The sequence below is a fragment of the Ranitomeya variabilis genome, chromosome 6 (assembly GCF_051348905.1).
Source record: "Ranitomeya variabilis isolate aRanVar5 chromosome 6, aRanVar5.hap1, whole genome shotgun sequence".
NCBI lineage: Eukaryota > Metazoa > Chordata > Amphibia > Anura > Dendrobatidae > Ranitomeya > Ranitomeya variabilis.
The window spans coordinates 486,333,780-486,348,286 of record NC_135237.1 but is presented as its reverse complement, the minus strand read 5'-3'; the positions used below and the strand labels follow the sequence as shown (position 1 = coordinate 486,348,286).

Here is a 14,507-nt window from a genome sequence, read left to right as displayed (position 1 = left end):
CTTCTGACGAAGAACCGGACCTTGAGAAAGTAAGTCCTTTAACTCCGGGAGATGGTAAGGATCATCTACTGCTAGTTTTCTTAGGAGAGGGAACCAGCTTCTTCCGGGCCAGAAGGGAACCACCAAGATCACTCGAGCTCTGTCTTCGAATATTTTCCTGAGGATCCTCGGCACTAAAGCTAGAGGGGGAAAGGCATATAGCAGACCTTTGCTCCATGACTGGGAGAGGGCATCCACCCCTGTCGGGTTCTCCTGAGGGTTCAGAGAACAGAACGCTGTTACTTTTGCATTCCTTCTGGTCGCAAAAAGATCCACTCTCGGGAGTTCCCCAGCGTCGACACAGAGTATCGAAGACCTTGCTGTTTAATTCCCACTCTGTGGGTGACAGTTTCTCTCTGCTCAGGAAGTCCGCAATCTGATTTCTTGAGCCTTCTAAGTGAACCGCTGAAACCGAAAGTACCGATCTTTCTGCCCAGGTGAAAATTTGATCGGCCAGATGTTGTAGCTTCGGATGCCTTGGCCCTCCCTGATGACGAAGAAAGGCCACCGTCATCATGTTGTCCGAAAAGATCTTCAGGTGTTTGTTTTTTAGCAAGAACCGGGCTGAACGCAACACCTTCCAAACCGCATGCAGCTCTCTGTGGTTTGAGGAATTGCTGCCGTCTTCCAGATTCCATTGTCCCTGGAAGAATCTTCCGAGAACCTGGCCACCCCAGCCCTGCTGACTCGCGTCCGTTGTTACCGTGACTGCCGGGGTCTGGATCCAAGGGACACCCATCCGGAGGTTTTCTGACATCGTCCACCATTCTAGGGATTGTCTGACCCGGTGAGACAGAAGAAACACCTTGTCCAACGAAGACTGTCTTCTGTCCCATGATGACAGAACCGCCTTTTGCAACTGACGAGAGTGGAATTGACTCCAGCTGACACATGGGATACAGGCTCTCATGATGCCCAAGATCTTCATTGCATCTCTTATTGTCACTCGATTTTTTGCAAACTGTCGAACCTTTTTTATCAGATCGGACCGTCTTTTGTCCGGAAGGAATGATTTTCTGATCTTCGAATCCAGCACTACCCCTAGGAACTGTCTTCTTGATCTTGGAGTTAGGTGTGACTTTTCCCAGTTCAACACCCATCCTAACTTCTGCAGTGTGGAGATCACCAACTGAGAATCGACCTTGAGTTGCCCTACAGAGTCTGCTACCAACAGGAAATCGTCGAGATATGGTATTATCGTGATATCTCGTTTCCTGAGGTAAGACACGATCTCTATGATGAGTTTTGTGAAAACTCTTGGAGCCGACGCCAATCCAAATGGAAGGCAACGAAACTGATAATGGAATACTTCTCCTTCCTTCTCTACTGCGAATCTCAGGTATCTCTGATGATGTGGAAATATTGTCACGTGGTAATATGCACTCTTTAAGTCTAAAGTGCACATTACCACGTCTTTTCCTAGAAGGGGAATTGTGGAGCGGATGGACTCCATCTTGAACCTCTTGTATTTTAGCCATCTGTTTAGAGGCCTGAGATTTATAATGCTCCGGGATTCTCCTGAGGGTTTTTTTTATAGAAAAGAGACCCGAGTAGTGACCTGTTCCTATTTGGTGAGGAGGCACAGGAGATATCGCCCCCATCCGGAGGAGATCCTGTACGTCCGACCACATTGGAGAGACTGAAGAGAGACGGGCGTTGGATACAAAATATCTTTCTCGGGGAAGGGAGTTGAATTCTATCCTGTACCCCTGAGATATAACCTGAAGGACCCATGGGCTTGTGGTAATTTTCTCCCACTCCTCTAGGTAGTTTAGCAACCGTCCCCCTATCCTGGTGGCGTCATTTTCTCCGGAACTCTGACCTAGGGTTCGAGGGACCAGGATCTCTATTTCGGTTCCTATTTTCTCCCCCTTTCTGGTAGCTCCATCTCCCCTGCTTACCCTTACCCCTATAGTCTGATCTTTGACTGTAATAGGGCCTACACAAGGGCTGGAATTTTTTCTTCTTCTCTTCTGGAAACCCCTTCTTTTCATCAGAAGCTTTTTCCAGTATGTCATCTAATATGGGACCAAAGACCCTGCCCCCCGAAAAGGGAATAGAACATAATTTGTTCTTTGAATGGACATCCCCCGACCAACTTTTTAGCCATATAGCCCTCCGGGCAGCATTTGATAATGATTGGCCTCTGGCTGTGAATCTCACAGATTCCGCCGTGGCATCTGCGAGAAACCCTGTTGCAAGTTTTAGCAAAGGGATAGCTTTAATAATAGATTCCCTCGAGGCCTTTGCTGACAATTGGTCTTTCAAGTCGTCGACCCATAGATGCATTGCTCTCGCCACAGATGTTGCCGTGATATTTGTGCGGATCACTGCGGCCGAGCTCTCCCACGCTCTTTTAAGGAGACCATCTGCCTTCCTGTGTCAATTTTCGGTATATCTTCCCAATCTTTGACCTCCTCATGGTCAAAAGGAAGACGTAGCCTAAAGTCTTTTGGAATGGAGATCCTCTTCTCTGCCTCTTCCCACTCTTCTAAAATCATTGAACTGCGGGAAGAGGTGATGAAGAGGTTAATGGCTGCTAACTGAGACAAGGTTAGAGACTAGCCAGCTCGGACTCACCGAATGTGGGCATTAACCGGGAAGACCTTTGACGTTTGTGAACGTAAGCCCCCGAACATCTCGTCCTGGACAGATTTAGAGGTTGAAGGCTCCTCGACCTGCATAGTTTGTCTCACAGCTCCCAGTAGCTCTTCTATATCGTTAGAAGAGAACAAGTATTTCTTTCCCCCATGAGGAGGGTCTCTGCACACTTCCTCTTCCTCCATCTCAGAGTCTAAGGGACTGTCTTCAGATGACAGGTCAGACTCTCTCTGTCTCTTCCTGGACCTGGGAAGATCCTGGTAATCAGACTGGGTCGACAGGGGAGTGGAAAGGTTAGATATTGAAGCCTGCACTTCTTCCCTAACCATAGTTCTCATGCTTGTTATTAGGGAGGCCTGCTCCTCCCCCACAATACGGGCAGTGCAGGGCTCACAGAGGTTTCTGCCAGGAGACGCCAAGCTTCGAGGCACATAAAGGACATTTCCTATTCTTTCTCTTCTCTCCAGATGAAGAATGTCCCTAAAATAAATAAGAATATCGCTAAATGGATATTCTACAGGGGCCGAATAAGTCTCACCACGAGGTGAACTCACATGTGCCTGGGACCCCGGCCCCTCTGCGCTCGCCGCAGCCATAGGATTTGGATCCTCCATAGCAAAAGCCGCCGCCGCTGCTGCGCTACCTACCTTATATACTTTTAGCCCCCACTCCTCACCAGGAGCAAAGAGGATGCCGCCATTGTTCCCGGCCGTGACCCGGAAGTGATGCACGGCGCGGTGAACCGGAAGTTACTGGCCGCCATGTTTTTCGGAGCCCGGCCAGCGTCCCGAGGAGTCAGCGAACCACCCGGCTTTGGAATCGCATGCTAAGGATATGCCTTGCAGGAGCGACAAGCAGGTACATCTGTGGGACATCCTCCGAGGTCGAGAGCCCCCGCCAGGGGGAAGCGACCTCTTTTACCAGGAGCAGCGCTGCACTGGTACAAGCTGAGGGACCCGATCACTTGGGTGTCAGCTGACAGAGTATACACAGCGGGAAGGAAGAGGCCGAGCCCCCCCGATCCACACTCTCTGTAGGGACAGGCGAATCTCTCGTCGTTCCCATCCACAGTGGGACAGGAAAAAACACTGAAGGGTGGAAGGGGGAGGGTCCTTTTGAACTCTCGTGGTTTCCTGTCCCACTGCGGATGAGAAGGACGTCCTCCATGGTGCTGTCAGGTGGTGACCTGGAAAATATATTGAAACTGTCACACTCAGGTTGGAAGAGCTGCGGCCAGTTCGAGCATTGTGGTCCAATTCATAAGGCCGTCTGACTGCGCCCTTTTAGTTGTTCTGTGGATTGTTTCTCCCACCTAAATTGTAGATCTCTGCAGCTCCTCTAAAGTGACTATAGGTCTCTTGACTTCTTCTCTAATTAGTTCTCTCCTTGCTTGTGATGTCAGTTTACGTGGCTCACCATGTCTTAATAGGTTTATATTTGTGCCATACTCCTTCCATTTTTGGATGACAGATTGAACAGTGCGTCATGAGATGTTCAGAGCTCCGGCTATTTTGTTTATAATCCAATTCTGCTTTAATCTTATCCAAAACTTTATCCCTGACCTGTCTGATGTGTTCCTTGGTTTTCATGATGCTGCTTGATCTCTAATGTTTTCAAATAGAACTCTGAGGCCTTCACAGAATAGCTGTAGTTATACTGAGAATGAATTACACACAGATGGACTCAATTTACTAATTATTTGACTTCTGGAGGCAAATGGTCACTTAGTATTTTATTTAGGGGTACAGTGGGCTGAATGTAAATGCATGCAAAAATTTTCAGATTTATATATTTAAAATATTTAGAAAAATGAATCATTTACTTTACACCTCACAAATACTTGTTGCTACGTGTTGGTATATCACATAGATTCCCAATAAAATATATTTTACTTTGTAGGGGTATTGTGAAAAATTTTTGGAAAGTTCATGTACAATAAATAATATTAAGGGTATCTATCATTTGCAAAATCTTTTCATATGGTTTGCAAAATGCTGCTAATCTGTGGGTGTCCAGCTCCTGAGACCCTCACAGAACACTCAACACAAGGCTCTGAAGTGCACAGCTCCTGCAAGATCAGGTGCACATAGGGATTTAAGGGCTCAATAGCAATCCTGGCATCCAGGGTGCCTCATAAGCTTACTAGAGGGATGCACATCATGACGTTGTGGGGCCCAGTAAGCTCAAGAGGCACCAAGAAACCCAAAGCCGAGGATGCATGGCACAGAAGGAATACTGCCCTGGTCTGGCATAGAAGACAGGACTGGATGCCAGATCAATTGTAGCGAAAAACTTGGCACACACCAATGCGTAAATGCAGTGAAAAAGGGGGGGTTTAATGAGGTAGAGTACATACAGTAGTAGACGTTCCGGTCTATACAATAGACCTTCATCAATGTACCTCTCTCAATTTTAAAAAAAGGGGGTACCCCAGGTCATGTAGAAGACAGGGAGCCCCTGTTGTAGACAAGAAGCTCCTGTATTGTGGAAAGGGAGCATAGAGCTGTACGCAATATGGGAGGCCAGTGAGAGCGGACCTTGGACGCAGTATCTACTGCTTGTCCGGACACTGCGTCCAAGGTCTGCTCTCACTGGCCTCCTCCCATATCGCATACAGCTCTATGCTCCCTTTCCACAATACAGGAGCTTCTTGTCCACAACAGGGACTCCCTGTCTTCTACATGACCTGGGGTACCCCCTTTTTATAAAATTGAGAGAGGTACACTGATGAAGGTCTAGTGTATAGACCGAAACGTCTAATACTGTATGTACTCTACCTCATTAAAACCACCCATTTTTCACTGCATTTACGCATTGGTGTGTGCCAAGTTTTTCGCTACAATTGTGACGGCCTGAGTCCCTACTTGAGCACCACATCTCTAGTAGTGCCTACGTTTACGCTTGGATGCCAGATCAAGGCAGCAGAAATAAGATTATATTTCATATTGAGCCTGTCCACTACTCCTGCAGGAGCTGTGAACTTCAAAGTGGTGTATTGAACAATTGGTGATGGTCTCGGCGCCCAGACCTTCACCAATCAGCATTACTTTGCAGTCCATATAATATATAAATATCTTCTGTAAATGATAGGTACCCTTTAAACTTTGGACAGCAAAAGTGCCAAAGCTGTCTAGATGGGGACAAGCTGTAATATTTTAAAATGCAAGCCTTTTTTAAAGGGAACCTGTCACCCCCAAAATGGCTGGTGAGGTAAGCTCACCGGCATCAGGGGCTTATCTACAGCATTCTGTAATGCTGTAGATAAGCCGCCGATGTTAGGGTACCGTCTCACAGTGGCACTATTGTCGCTACGGCGGTACGATCCGTGATGTTCCAGCGATATCCATACGATATCGCTGTGTCTGACACGCAGCAGCGATCAGGGACCCTGCTGAGATTCGTACGTCGTAGCAGATCGTTTGGAACTTTATTTCGTCGCTGGATCTCCCGCTGTCATCGCTGGATCGGTGTGTGTGACACCGATCCAGCGATGCGTTCGCTTGTAACCAGGGTAAACATCGGGTTACTAAGCGCAGGGCCGCGCTTAGTAACCCGATGTTTACCCTGGTTACCATCGTAAATGTAAAAAAAAAAAAACTGTACATACTCACATTCCGGTGTCCGTCAGGTCCCTAGCCGTCTGCTTCCCGCACTGACTGACTGCCGGCCGGAAAGTAAAAGTACAGCACAGCGGTGACGTCACCGCTGTGCTCTGCTTTCACTTTACGGCCGGCACTCAGTCATGCGGGAAGCAGACGGCTAGGGACCTGACGGACACCTGCGCTTAGTAACCCGATGTTTACCCTGGTTACCCGGGGACTTCGGCATCGTTGGTCGCTGGAGAGCTGTCTGTGTGACAGCTCCCCAGCGACCACACAACGACTTACCAACGATCACGGCCAGGTCGTATCGCTGGTCGTGATCGTTGGTAAATCGTTTTGTGTAACGGTACCCTTACCTGAAAGAGGAGAAAAATACGTTAGATTATACTCACCCAGGGGTGGTCCCGCTGCGGTCCGGTCGGATGGGTGTCTCCGGTCCGCTCCGGCGCCTCCCATCTTCATTCCATGACGTCCTCTTCGGGTCTTTATGCCGCGGCTCCGGCGCAGGCGTACTTTGCCTGCCCTGTTGAGGGCAGAGCAAAGTACTGCAGTGCGCAGGAAAGGTCAGAGAGGCCCGGCGCCTGCGCACTGCAGTATTTTGCTCTGCCCTCAAAAGGGCAGACAAAGTACGCCTGCGCCGGAGCCGCGGCGTAAAGACCCGAAGAGGACGTCATGGAACGAAGATGGGAGGCGCCGGAGCGGACCGAATACACCCATCCGACCGGACCGCAGCGGGACCGCCCCTGGGTGAGTATAATCTAACGTCTTTTTCTCCTCTTTTAGGTAACATCGGCGGCTTATCTACAGCATTACAGAATGCTGTAGATAAGCCCCTGATGCCGGTGAGCTTACCTCACCAGCCATTTTGGGGGTGACAGGTTCCCTTTAACTTCAAATGCAAGCTGTAGAGTATGTTCTGGCTAGAAGGACAGGGTCATCATGTAGGAGCTCCATTTCACCTTTCAACAGAGCAAAAACACTGTGTGTTTGCACCAATTACCTTGTCTGCTGCAGCTCTTTTTGTGTCCTTCAGTTTGTCGCTCGCCCTGTGTAGACTTTCTTTCTGCTGTTGGATTTGGGCTTCCAGGTCCTGCATCTCTCTGGTCTTTTTATGCAATTCAGACTTCAGGATTCCAACTTCCGAGTTTGGCCCAGTCATCATAATTCCACTGCTGCTAAGCTGGAACACATTGATGTCAGATACACTGAAGTGAAAGACGTTATAAACAGATGTTTCTAAAAAGAATCGTAATTAGTTTGTGGTATTGGGATTCAACAAAGCCATGTGTCTGACAGAACATCTGAACAAAGCTACAGCAAATGGGAGCCATGCAAACTAACCCCGAGCATGGACGAGTAGTGTACTGCTGTAATGTAAGATGGCTGCTGCATGTGTGTTTGCCGAAAATGTAGCTGAAATATGAGGTTATAGCTTCTGTTTCACATTAATTACAAACTAGAACCATTCGGCTCATCCTGTCAGCACGACTCCTTGTTGTTCTACACATTTGTGTTTACTCGTGCAGACAGATCTTTCTATTTGATTGCCCAGCCAAATAATAAGTGGCTTGAAGGGGTTCCAAACACAAATTAACTGAACACACTAATTTATTTTATACAATTGTGTTGTGGAACCAGCGACACCATGAAGTCCAGGCCTTCTAGCGGATAGGTGGTCTGTGACGCTAGGGTCCTATGTCACTACCTGATCATGGACAAATATACGGTAGATCTTTGTTCTGTGTTAGCCAGTAGATAGAAAAATACTAAAATTTGAGAGTCCTCAGTGGTTGATGTCTTAATGGCCAACTGAAAAGACGGTAACAAATTGCAAGCTTTCGAGACTACTCAGGCCTCTTCATCAGGCATAGAATAACCCAAAATCTGAATAGTTACATATCCTGTTGTGTATAAATATGTGACTCTTTTTTTCCTACTTTAGCCTTACTACAGCCATTTAGTGCATGCAGCGGTCATATGAAAACCTTTACTGGCATCAATGCCCAGGGCTAAGCTATGATGTCAGTAAGTAGGACACATGATCCCAGTGGCCACTTATCAGTTGTAGAAGTTAACTGCTGGCTACTTGTATACAAACACCAGGAGGACCACTAGAGAATCTACGCAGGCTGAAGAGTGATGTTAAAAATTCTGATAATTTTAACTTATTTCTATATTCTTAGAAACTTTATGAAGAATTTAATGTTCTTCATCAAACTCATCTAAATCTATGGTATCCATGTGGTCAAATAGGATTCCTCAATACCTGGGTATGACATTGAAGAGAAATGCATCTCTTGATTGAGGGTTTTTTAATTTAGAAAAAGAAAAGTTACAACAGAAGATAAAAACGCATATACCGTACTAGAAGAGGTTATACCACTCATATTATAAGTACCGTATATCTCCCTGCAGTTCTACCCAGAATGATCGGTGCAAAACATTGTCATTAAATATCAGCCCTTTGCTCCCTGGTGGTCCAGAAGTCTTAATGAGTACAACAATTCTCAGATGCAAAGCAGGGCATGCTTCTTCATATAGTTTGCATGGAGAATTTAAACTATCTACAACTTAGTCTCAATTCTTGTAAAAATGTTAAAACTTACCAAACAGCTGCACTGTGAGATTTGGAGCTAAGATACAGTATATAGCTCTATACTAGCAGGGCTCTCTGTGGCACATCATTTTCTCTCTTGGTGTTATATGGAAACCAAAGTGAAAAAAACCATTTATGCCTCTACTTCATAAAGTAATGAATAAAATACTTATATGGCTGCTGTATTACACTGTTTTAGATGGGTTGTCTACTACTTAGACAATCTATTATTAAATGCCGAGTCTCCGGAGTAAAATAAGAACAGCGTATACTCTCTTCCCACACCAACACAATTCTAGCAATGCCGGCGCTTGGTTTTCCGAAGCTCACAGGACATTGTTATATCACGGGATCACTGCAGCTAAACAGCGGTCACTGATCGGATGCTGCTCATGAATATTGCATCTGAGCACATGTCCATTCTGACTGAGTAGTTAATGCTACATAACAATGTCTTGCAAGCACCATTAGACCCAATGCCAACATCACTGAAATGGTGCTGGAATATATGCTTTTCTTATTTAATCTGGAGGCCTCAGGCATTTAAAAAAGGGTTATCCAAGTAATGTCCAACCCCTTTAATACAATCATGTGCAGGAGCCCTTCATACACATGAGAAGTATCGTAGAGAAAAATTGTAAAAACTATAGAGAGGTCTCCAGGAGACATAGGGTTAAAGGTAGAAATCGGTCACAGGAGCGCTGAAAGGAGACACTGACACTGGATACAGTTTAGCCACAATGCGTTTCAATGGACATGCCGTCTTCATCAGGTGGGAGTTTGAAAACTCCAGCTGGAGCTGCGGCGGTTCCTGGCACTTCCCTTATCCCTGGGGCTGCCTCCTCAGCGCTCCTAAATGACCGCCTTACATTGACTCTACATTACATGTACATTGATCTCCAGGAGACATATCACTCTCACATTAAACATATGGGATTAATTATAACTGAGGAAGTGAGAAAGAGCTGACACTTCAACCTCTATTGAAATAGGACCTGCTGTCATGATCAGGTACTTATGAGAGGGGATCTGTTTAGAGGCAGCCAACAAGACTAGGATTCGTATACTCAGAGACAGAGAAGTACACTTCTGAGGAAAGAGCTTTCTCTGCTCAAAGGACTTGTCTCAGACACTCTAGAGCCAGTGGTCAGTCGTGAATAATGGGATTTGCATTGATCTGATATTTAAGTGAGATATTTCAGGCATCATAGCGAAGGGATGAACATAAATTCACTCACAACTCAGTAAGGCCGGCCGAGCACATCCAACTTCATATCATCAGATGGCTGATGCTATCCATGCTATGTTTCATCAGTATAGAGAGATAAAATCGTGATAAGAAACATAACAACAATACCTCCCGACTGGGACCTTAGGGGGGCCGAAGATATCCTGAAAGTTGGGGGATGTCAAAAACTTCTTAACGCTGTACATAACCCCTTTCTCATGTACAGCACCATGGAATTAATGGTGCTATATAAATAAATAAATAATAATAACCCCTTCACCCCCGAAGCTTTTTTCGGTTTTGCGTTTTTGTTTTTCACTCCCCTCTAACTTTTTTACTTTTCCATCAATATGGCCATTTGAGGGCTTATTTTTTGCAGGACGAGTTGAACTACATCATTGGTTTTACCATGTCATGAACTACAAAAAAGGGAAGTAAATTGCAAAAAAAGTGCAATCCCACACTTGTTTTTGGTTTGGCTTTTTTGCTAGGTTCAATAAATGCTAAAACTGGCCTGCCATTATCATTCTAACGGTCATTACAAGTTCATAGACACCAAACATGTCTAGGTTCTTTTGTATTTAAGTGATGAAAAAAAATTCCAAACTTAGCTAAAAAGAAAAAAAAAAAAATTGTGCCATTTTCCGATACCCATAGCGTCTCCAATTTTCGTGATCTCGGGTAGAGTGAGGGCTTATATTTTGCGTGCCGAGCTGACGTTTTTAATTATACCATTTTGGTGCAGATCTATTCTTCTGATCGCCCGTTATTGCATTTTAATGCAATATCACCACGACCAAAAAAAAAACGTAATTCTGGAGTTTTAACTTTTTTTATAGCTACGCCGCTTCGCGATCAGGTTAATCCTTTTTTTATTGATAGGTCGGGTGATTCTGAACGCGACGATACCAAATATGTGTATGTTTGACTTTTTTATTATTCTTTTATTTTGAATGGGGCAAAAGGGGGGTGTGATTTTAACTTTTATATATTTAAAAAAAAAACATTTTTCTTTAACTTTTGGCATGCTTCAATAGTCTCCACAGGAGACTAGAAACTGCCATAGCCCGATCAGCTCAGCTACATAGAGGCGATGGTCAGATCGCCTCTATGTAGCTGAATTACTGACTTGCTATGAGTGCCGACCACTGGGTGACGGTCATAGCAATCCAGCACTGACAACCATAGAGGTCTCAAGGAGACCTTTGGTTGTCATGCTGACGAACCGATGACCCCTGATCACGTGACGGGGACACCGATGCGCGTATTTCCGGCATCATGGCTGAAGCGCGATTTAAAGGCCGCTATCAGAGTTTGACAACGGCATTTAACTAGATTATAGCGGCGGGTGGATCGCGATTCCTCACACGGCTATTGCAGGCACATGTCAGCTGTTCAAAACAGCTGACATGTTCCGGAAAAGATGTGAGCTCACTGCCGGAGCCCACATCAGAGGGACAGATATTGACATTGGTGTACTATTACGCTTGATGTCGGTAAGGGCTTAAAGACCTAGCACTTCCCACGAACAGCCTCCCATATGAGCTCACCAAGGGAACGTACGAGGGGCATAACTTTGATCTAATAAAAAGCAGAGATGTAGTTTATATATTTTGTCAGTCCTGGAAGGTACAGCATGCATTTTCCTAAGAGTACCTCCCTCTGCTAAGGTCTGAGCCATTTCCGTCATACAGGTTTAGTACTTCTGACGCGAGTTTCAGAATAAATACTTTGTCAAGATTTACTGTCCCCTTCATCCCCCTGACGAAGGATTTATTCCGAAACGAGCATAAGGGCGTGTTCCTGCTTCCACCACCTGCCTGCACAGGTATTATCTCCGATTTCACCATGAGTCATTAATATTGCCACGTCTGCATAGTCATTTAGCATATACCGGGGCACAGTCACTACTGTTTTATTGCTTGTTCTTTATATTTAATGTGTTATACATTATTATTTAGTATTCACCATTTCCTATACCCACAGTGGTATTACTTTTACTTCAGTACTGTGATTCACTTACTAATATTTACTGCCTCACCGGTTTTCTTTAGCACTTGTGCCCTAATTCAGATCAGAACTGACTGATTTTTATGCACCTGTCCTTTGATCAAATCATTATATATAACATCATGTGGATTTCATGATTCATTATGCAGCAAGTCTTTTATTGGCTATTGTGAGTGCCATGACTAGCATATCCTTCACATTTATATCCAATCATACATCCTGTTTTTTGTACCACTCACTTATTACATTTTCCCATGTGTTTATTAGTTCTCACAATTGGTCTTGTTTTGTGGTAGCAGGTACTATTTTGTACTGAAAGTGCCATTCATTGCCTATCTTTTTTATTATTGTCTCAATAAACATTGTTTTTTTTATACCTTAAATTTTTGTCCTACCACTTTTTATGACCATTATGTTCGGTTTGTCCTCTTTGTACACTTTCCTAATTAAGTATATAACATTTAATAGCTCTGTTCTTCTTGAGCTGTAAACCGCACCCCTGAAGCCATATGCTACCTGTAACGGGTGGCCAATTGGCCTGTATATACAATTGGTGGTGGTGGCAGCTAGTAGTTCCTTTTGTTATTGTGGAGTTGGCAGTGATCGTATTGGGGTATAAATATATATAAATATATAAATGTTCCATGCGTTCAAAATAGTGGTGTATATACCATAAGCTCACTATGAGTTTCCCAAAAACTGGCCTAGTAGGAAAAACAGCTACAGCCTCACTCGTCGGTCAACTGCATAATTGCCCTGATGATTGGAAGCAGCGGAGTTGTGTCACCCGACAAATTGGTGGCAGTGGTGGGATCTGAGTGATCTCTCCAGTGCTCTCCCTGACATGGGTAACCAAATTTTTTCTTCTGGGTAAAGCCTCATAGAGCGGACATGAAGCAGCTGCACCGTGTTATTATAAACATAAAAAAGTGTGAAGCAGTCAGCTCACCAGTAACAAATTGCCCTCTTGTGCCAACAGCTGAGAAGGTGCTAGGAGGGTGCACAGATTGATGACCATTCAAGGGAGAAGTGAATTAAGAGGCTTAACATTCACCACCAGGGTTAAAAATTAAAAAACTTTATTTAATACTAGCTGAAGAGCCCGGCGTTGCCTGGGCATAGTAAATATCTGTGGTTATAGCACCTCACTTCTCTTATTTTCCCATCACGCCTCTCATTTCCCCCCTCACATCTCTAATTTTCCCCCCTCACTCCTCTCATCCCCCCCCTCACTCCTCTCATTCCCCCCTAACACTTGTCATTTCGATCTCACATCTGTCATTTTCCGATCACTCCACTATTTTCCCTCACTCCTCTCATTTTGCACTCACACCTTTTCATTTTCACCTCACACCCCTCATTTTCACCTCACACCTCTCATTTTCCCCTCAGTATATACAGGTTTGTCATCTCCCTTATATATAGTATACATCTGTATGTCATCTCCTGTATATAGTATATACCTGTATGTCATCTCCCCTGTAAATAGTATATACCTGCTGTATGTCACCTCCTCCTGTATATTGTATATACCTATGTGTCATCTCCTCCTGTATATAGCATATACCTGTATGTCATCTCTTCTGTATATACTATATACCTGTATGTCATCTCCTCCTATATATAGTATATACCTGTATGTCATCTCCCCTGTATATAGGTATATACCTGCTGAATGTCATCTCCTCCTCTATATACCTATGTGTCATTTCCTCTTTTATATAGTATATACCTGTGTGTCATCTCCTCCTGTATATAGTATATACCTGTGTGTCATCTCCTCCTGTATATAGTATATACCTGTGTGTCATCTCCTCCTGTATATAGTATATACCTGTGTGTCATCTGCTCCTGTATATAGTATATACCTGTCATCTCCTCCTGTATATAGTATATATCTGTGTGTCATCTCCCCTGTATATAGTATATACGTGTGTCATCTCCCCTGTATATAGTATATACCTGTGTGTAATCTCCTGTATATAGTATATACCTGTGTCATCTCCTCCTGTATATAGTATATACCTGTGTCATCTCCTCCTGTATATAGTATATATCTGTGTGTCATCTCCCCTGTATATAGTATGTACCTGTATGTCATCTCCTCCTGTATATAGTATGTACCTGTATGTCATCTCCTCCTGTATATAGTATATACCTGTGTCATCTCCTCCTGTATATAGTATATACATGTGTATCATCTCCCCTGTATATATTATATATCTGTGTGTCATCTCCCCTGTATATAGTATATACCTGTGTGTCATCTCCCCTGTATATAGTATGTACCTGTATGTCATCTCCTCCTGTATATAGTATATACCTGTATGTCATCTCCTCCTGTATATTGTATATACCTGTGTGTCATCTCCCCTGTATATAGTATATATGTGTGTGTCATCTCCCCTGTATATAGTATATACCTGTGTGT

The 14,507-nt window shown here is 44.4% G+C and overlaps 1 protein-coding gene across 3 annotated transcripts in view; it reads right to left on the bottom strand.

Annotated features, from left to right (window-relative positions):
- Window positions 1-14,507, bottom strand: part of LOC143782813 (uncharacterized) — a 634,917-nt gene that overhangs the window by 578,499 nt on the left and 41,911 nt on the right. For 2 of the 3 annotated variants that reach the window (XM_077270687.1, XM_077270690.1), the window contains exon 2: window positions 7,243-7,422. In XM_077270687.1, coding sequence (XP_077126802.1) covers window positions 7,243-7,422 — 180 coding nt within the window. Of the gene's footprint in view, window positions 1-7,242; window positions 7,423-8,848; window positions 8,937-14,507 lie in introns of those variants that run through there. The other variant, XM_077270689.1, reaches the window with a different exon arrangement.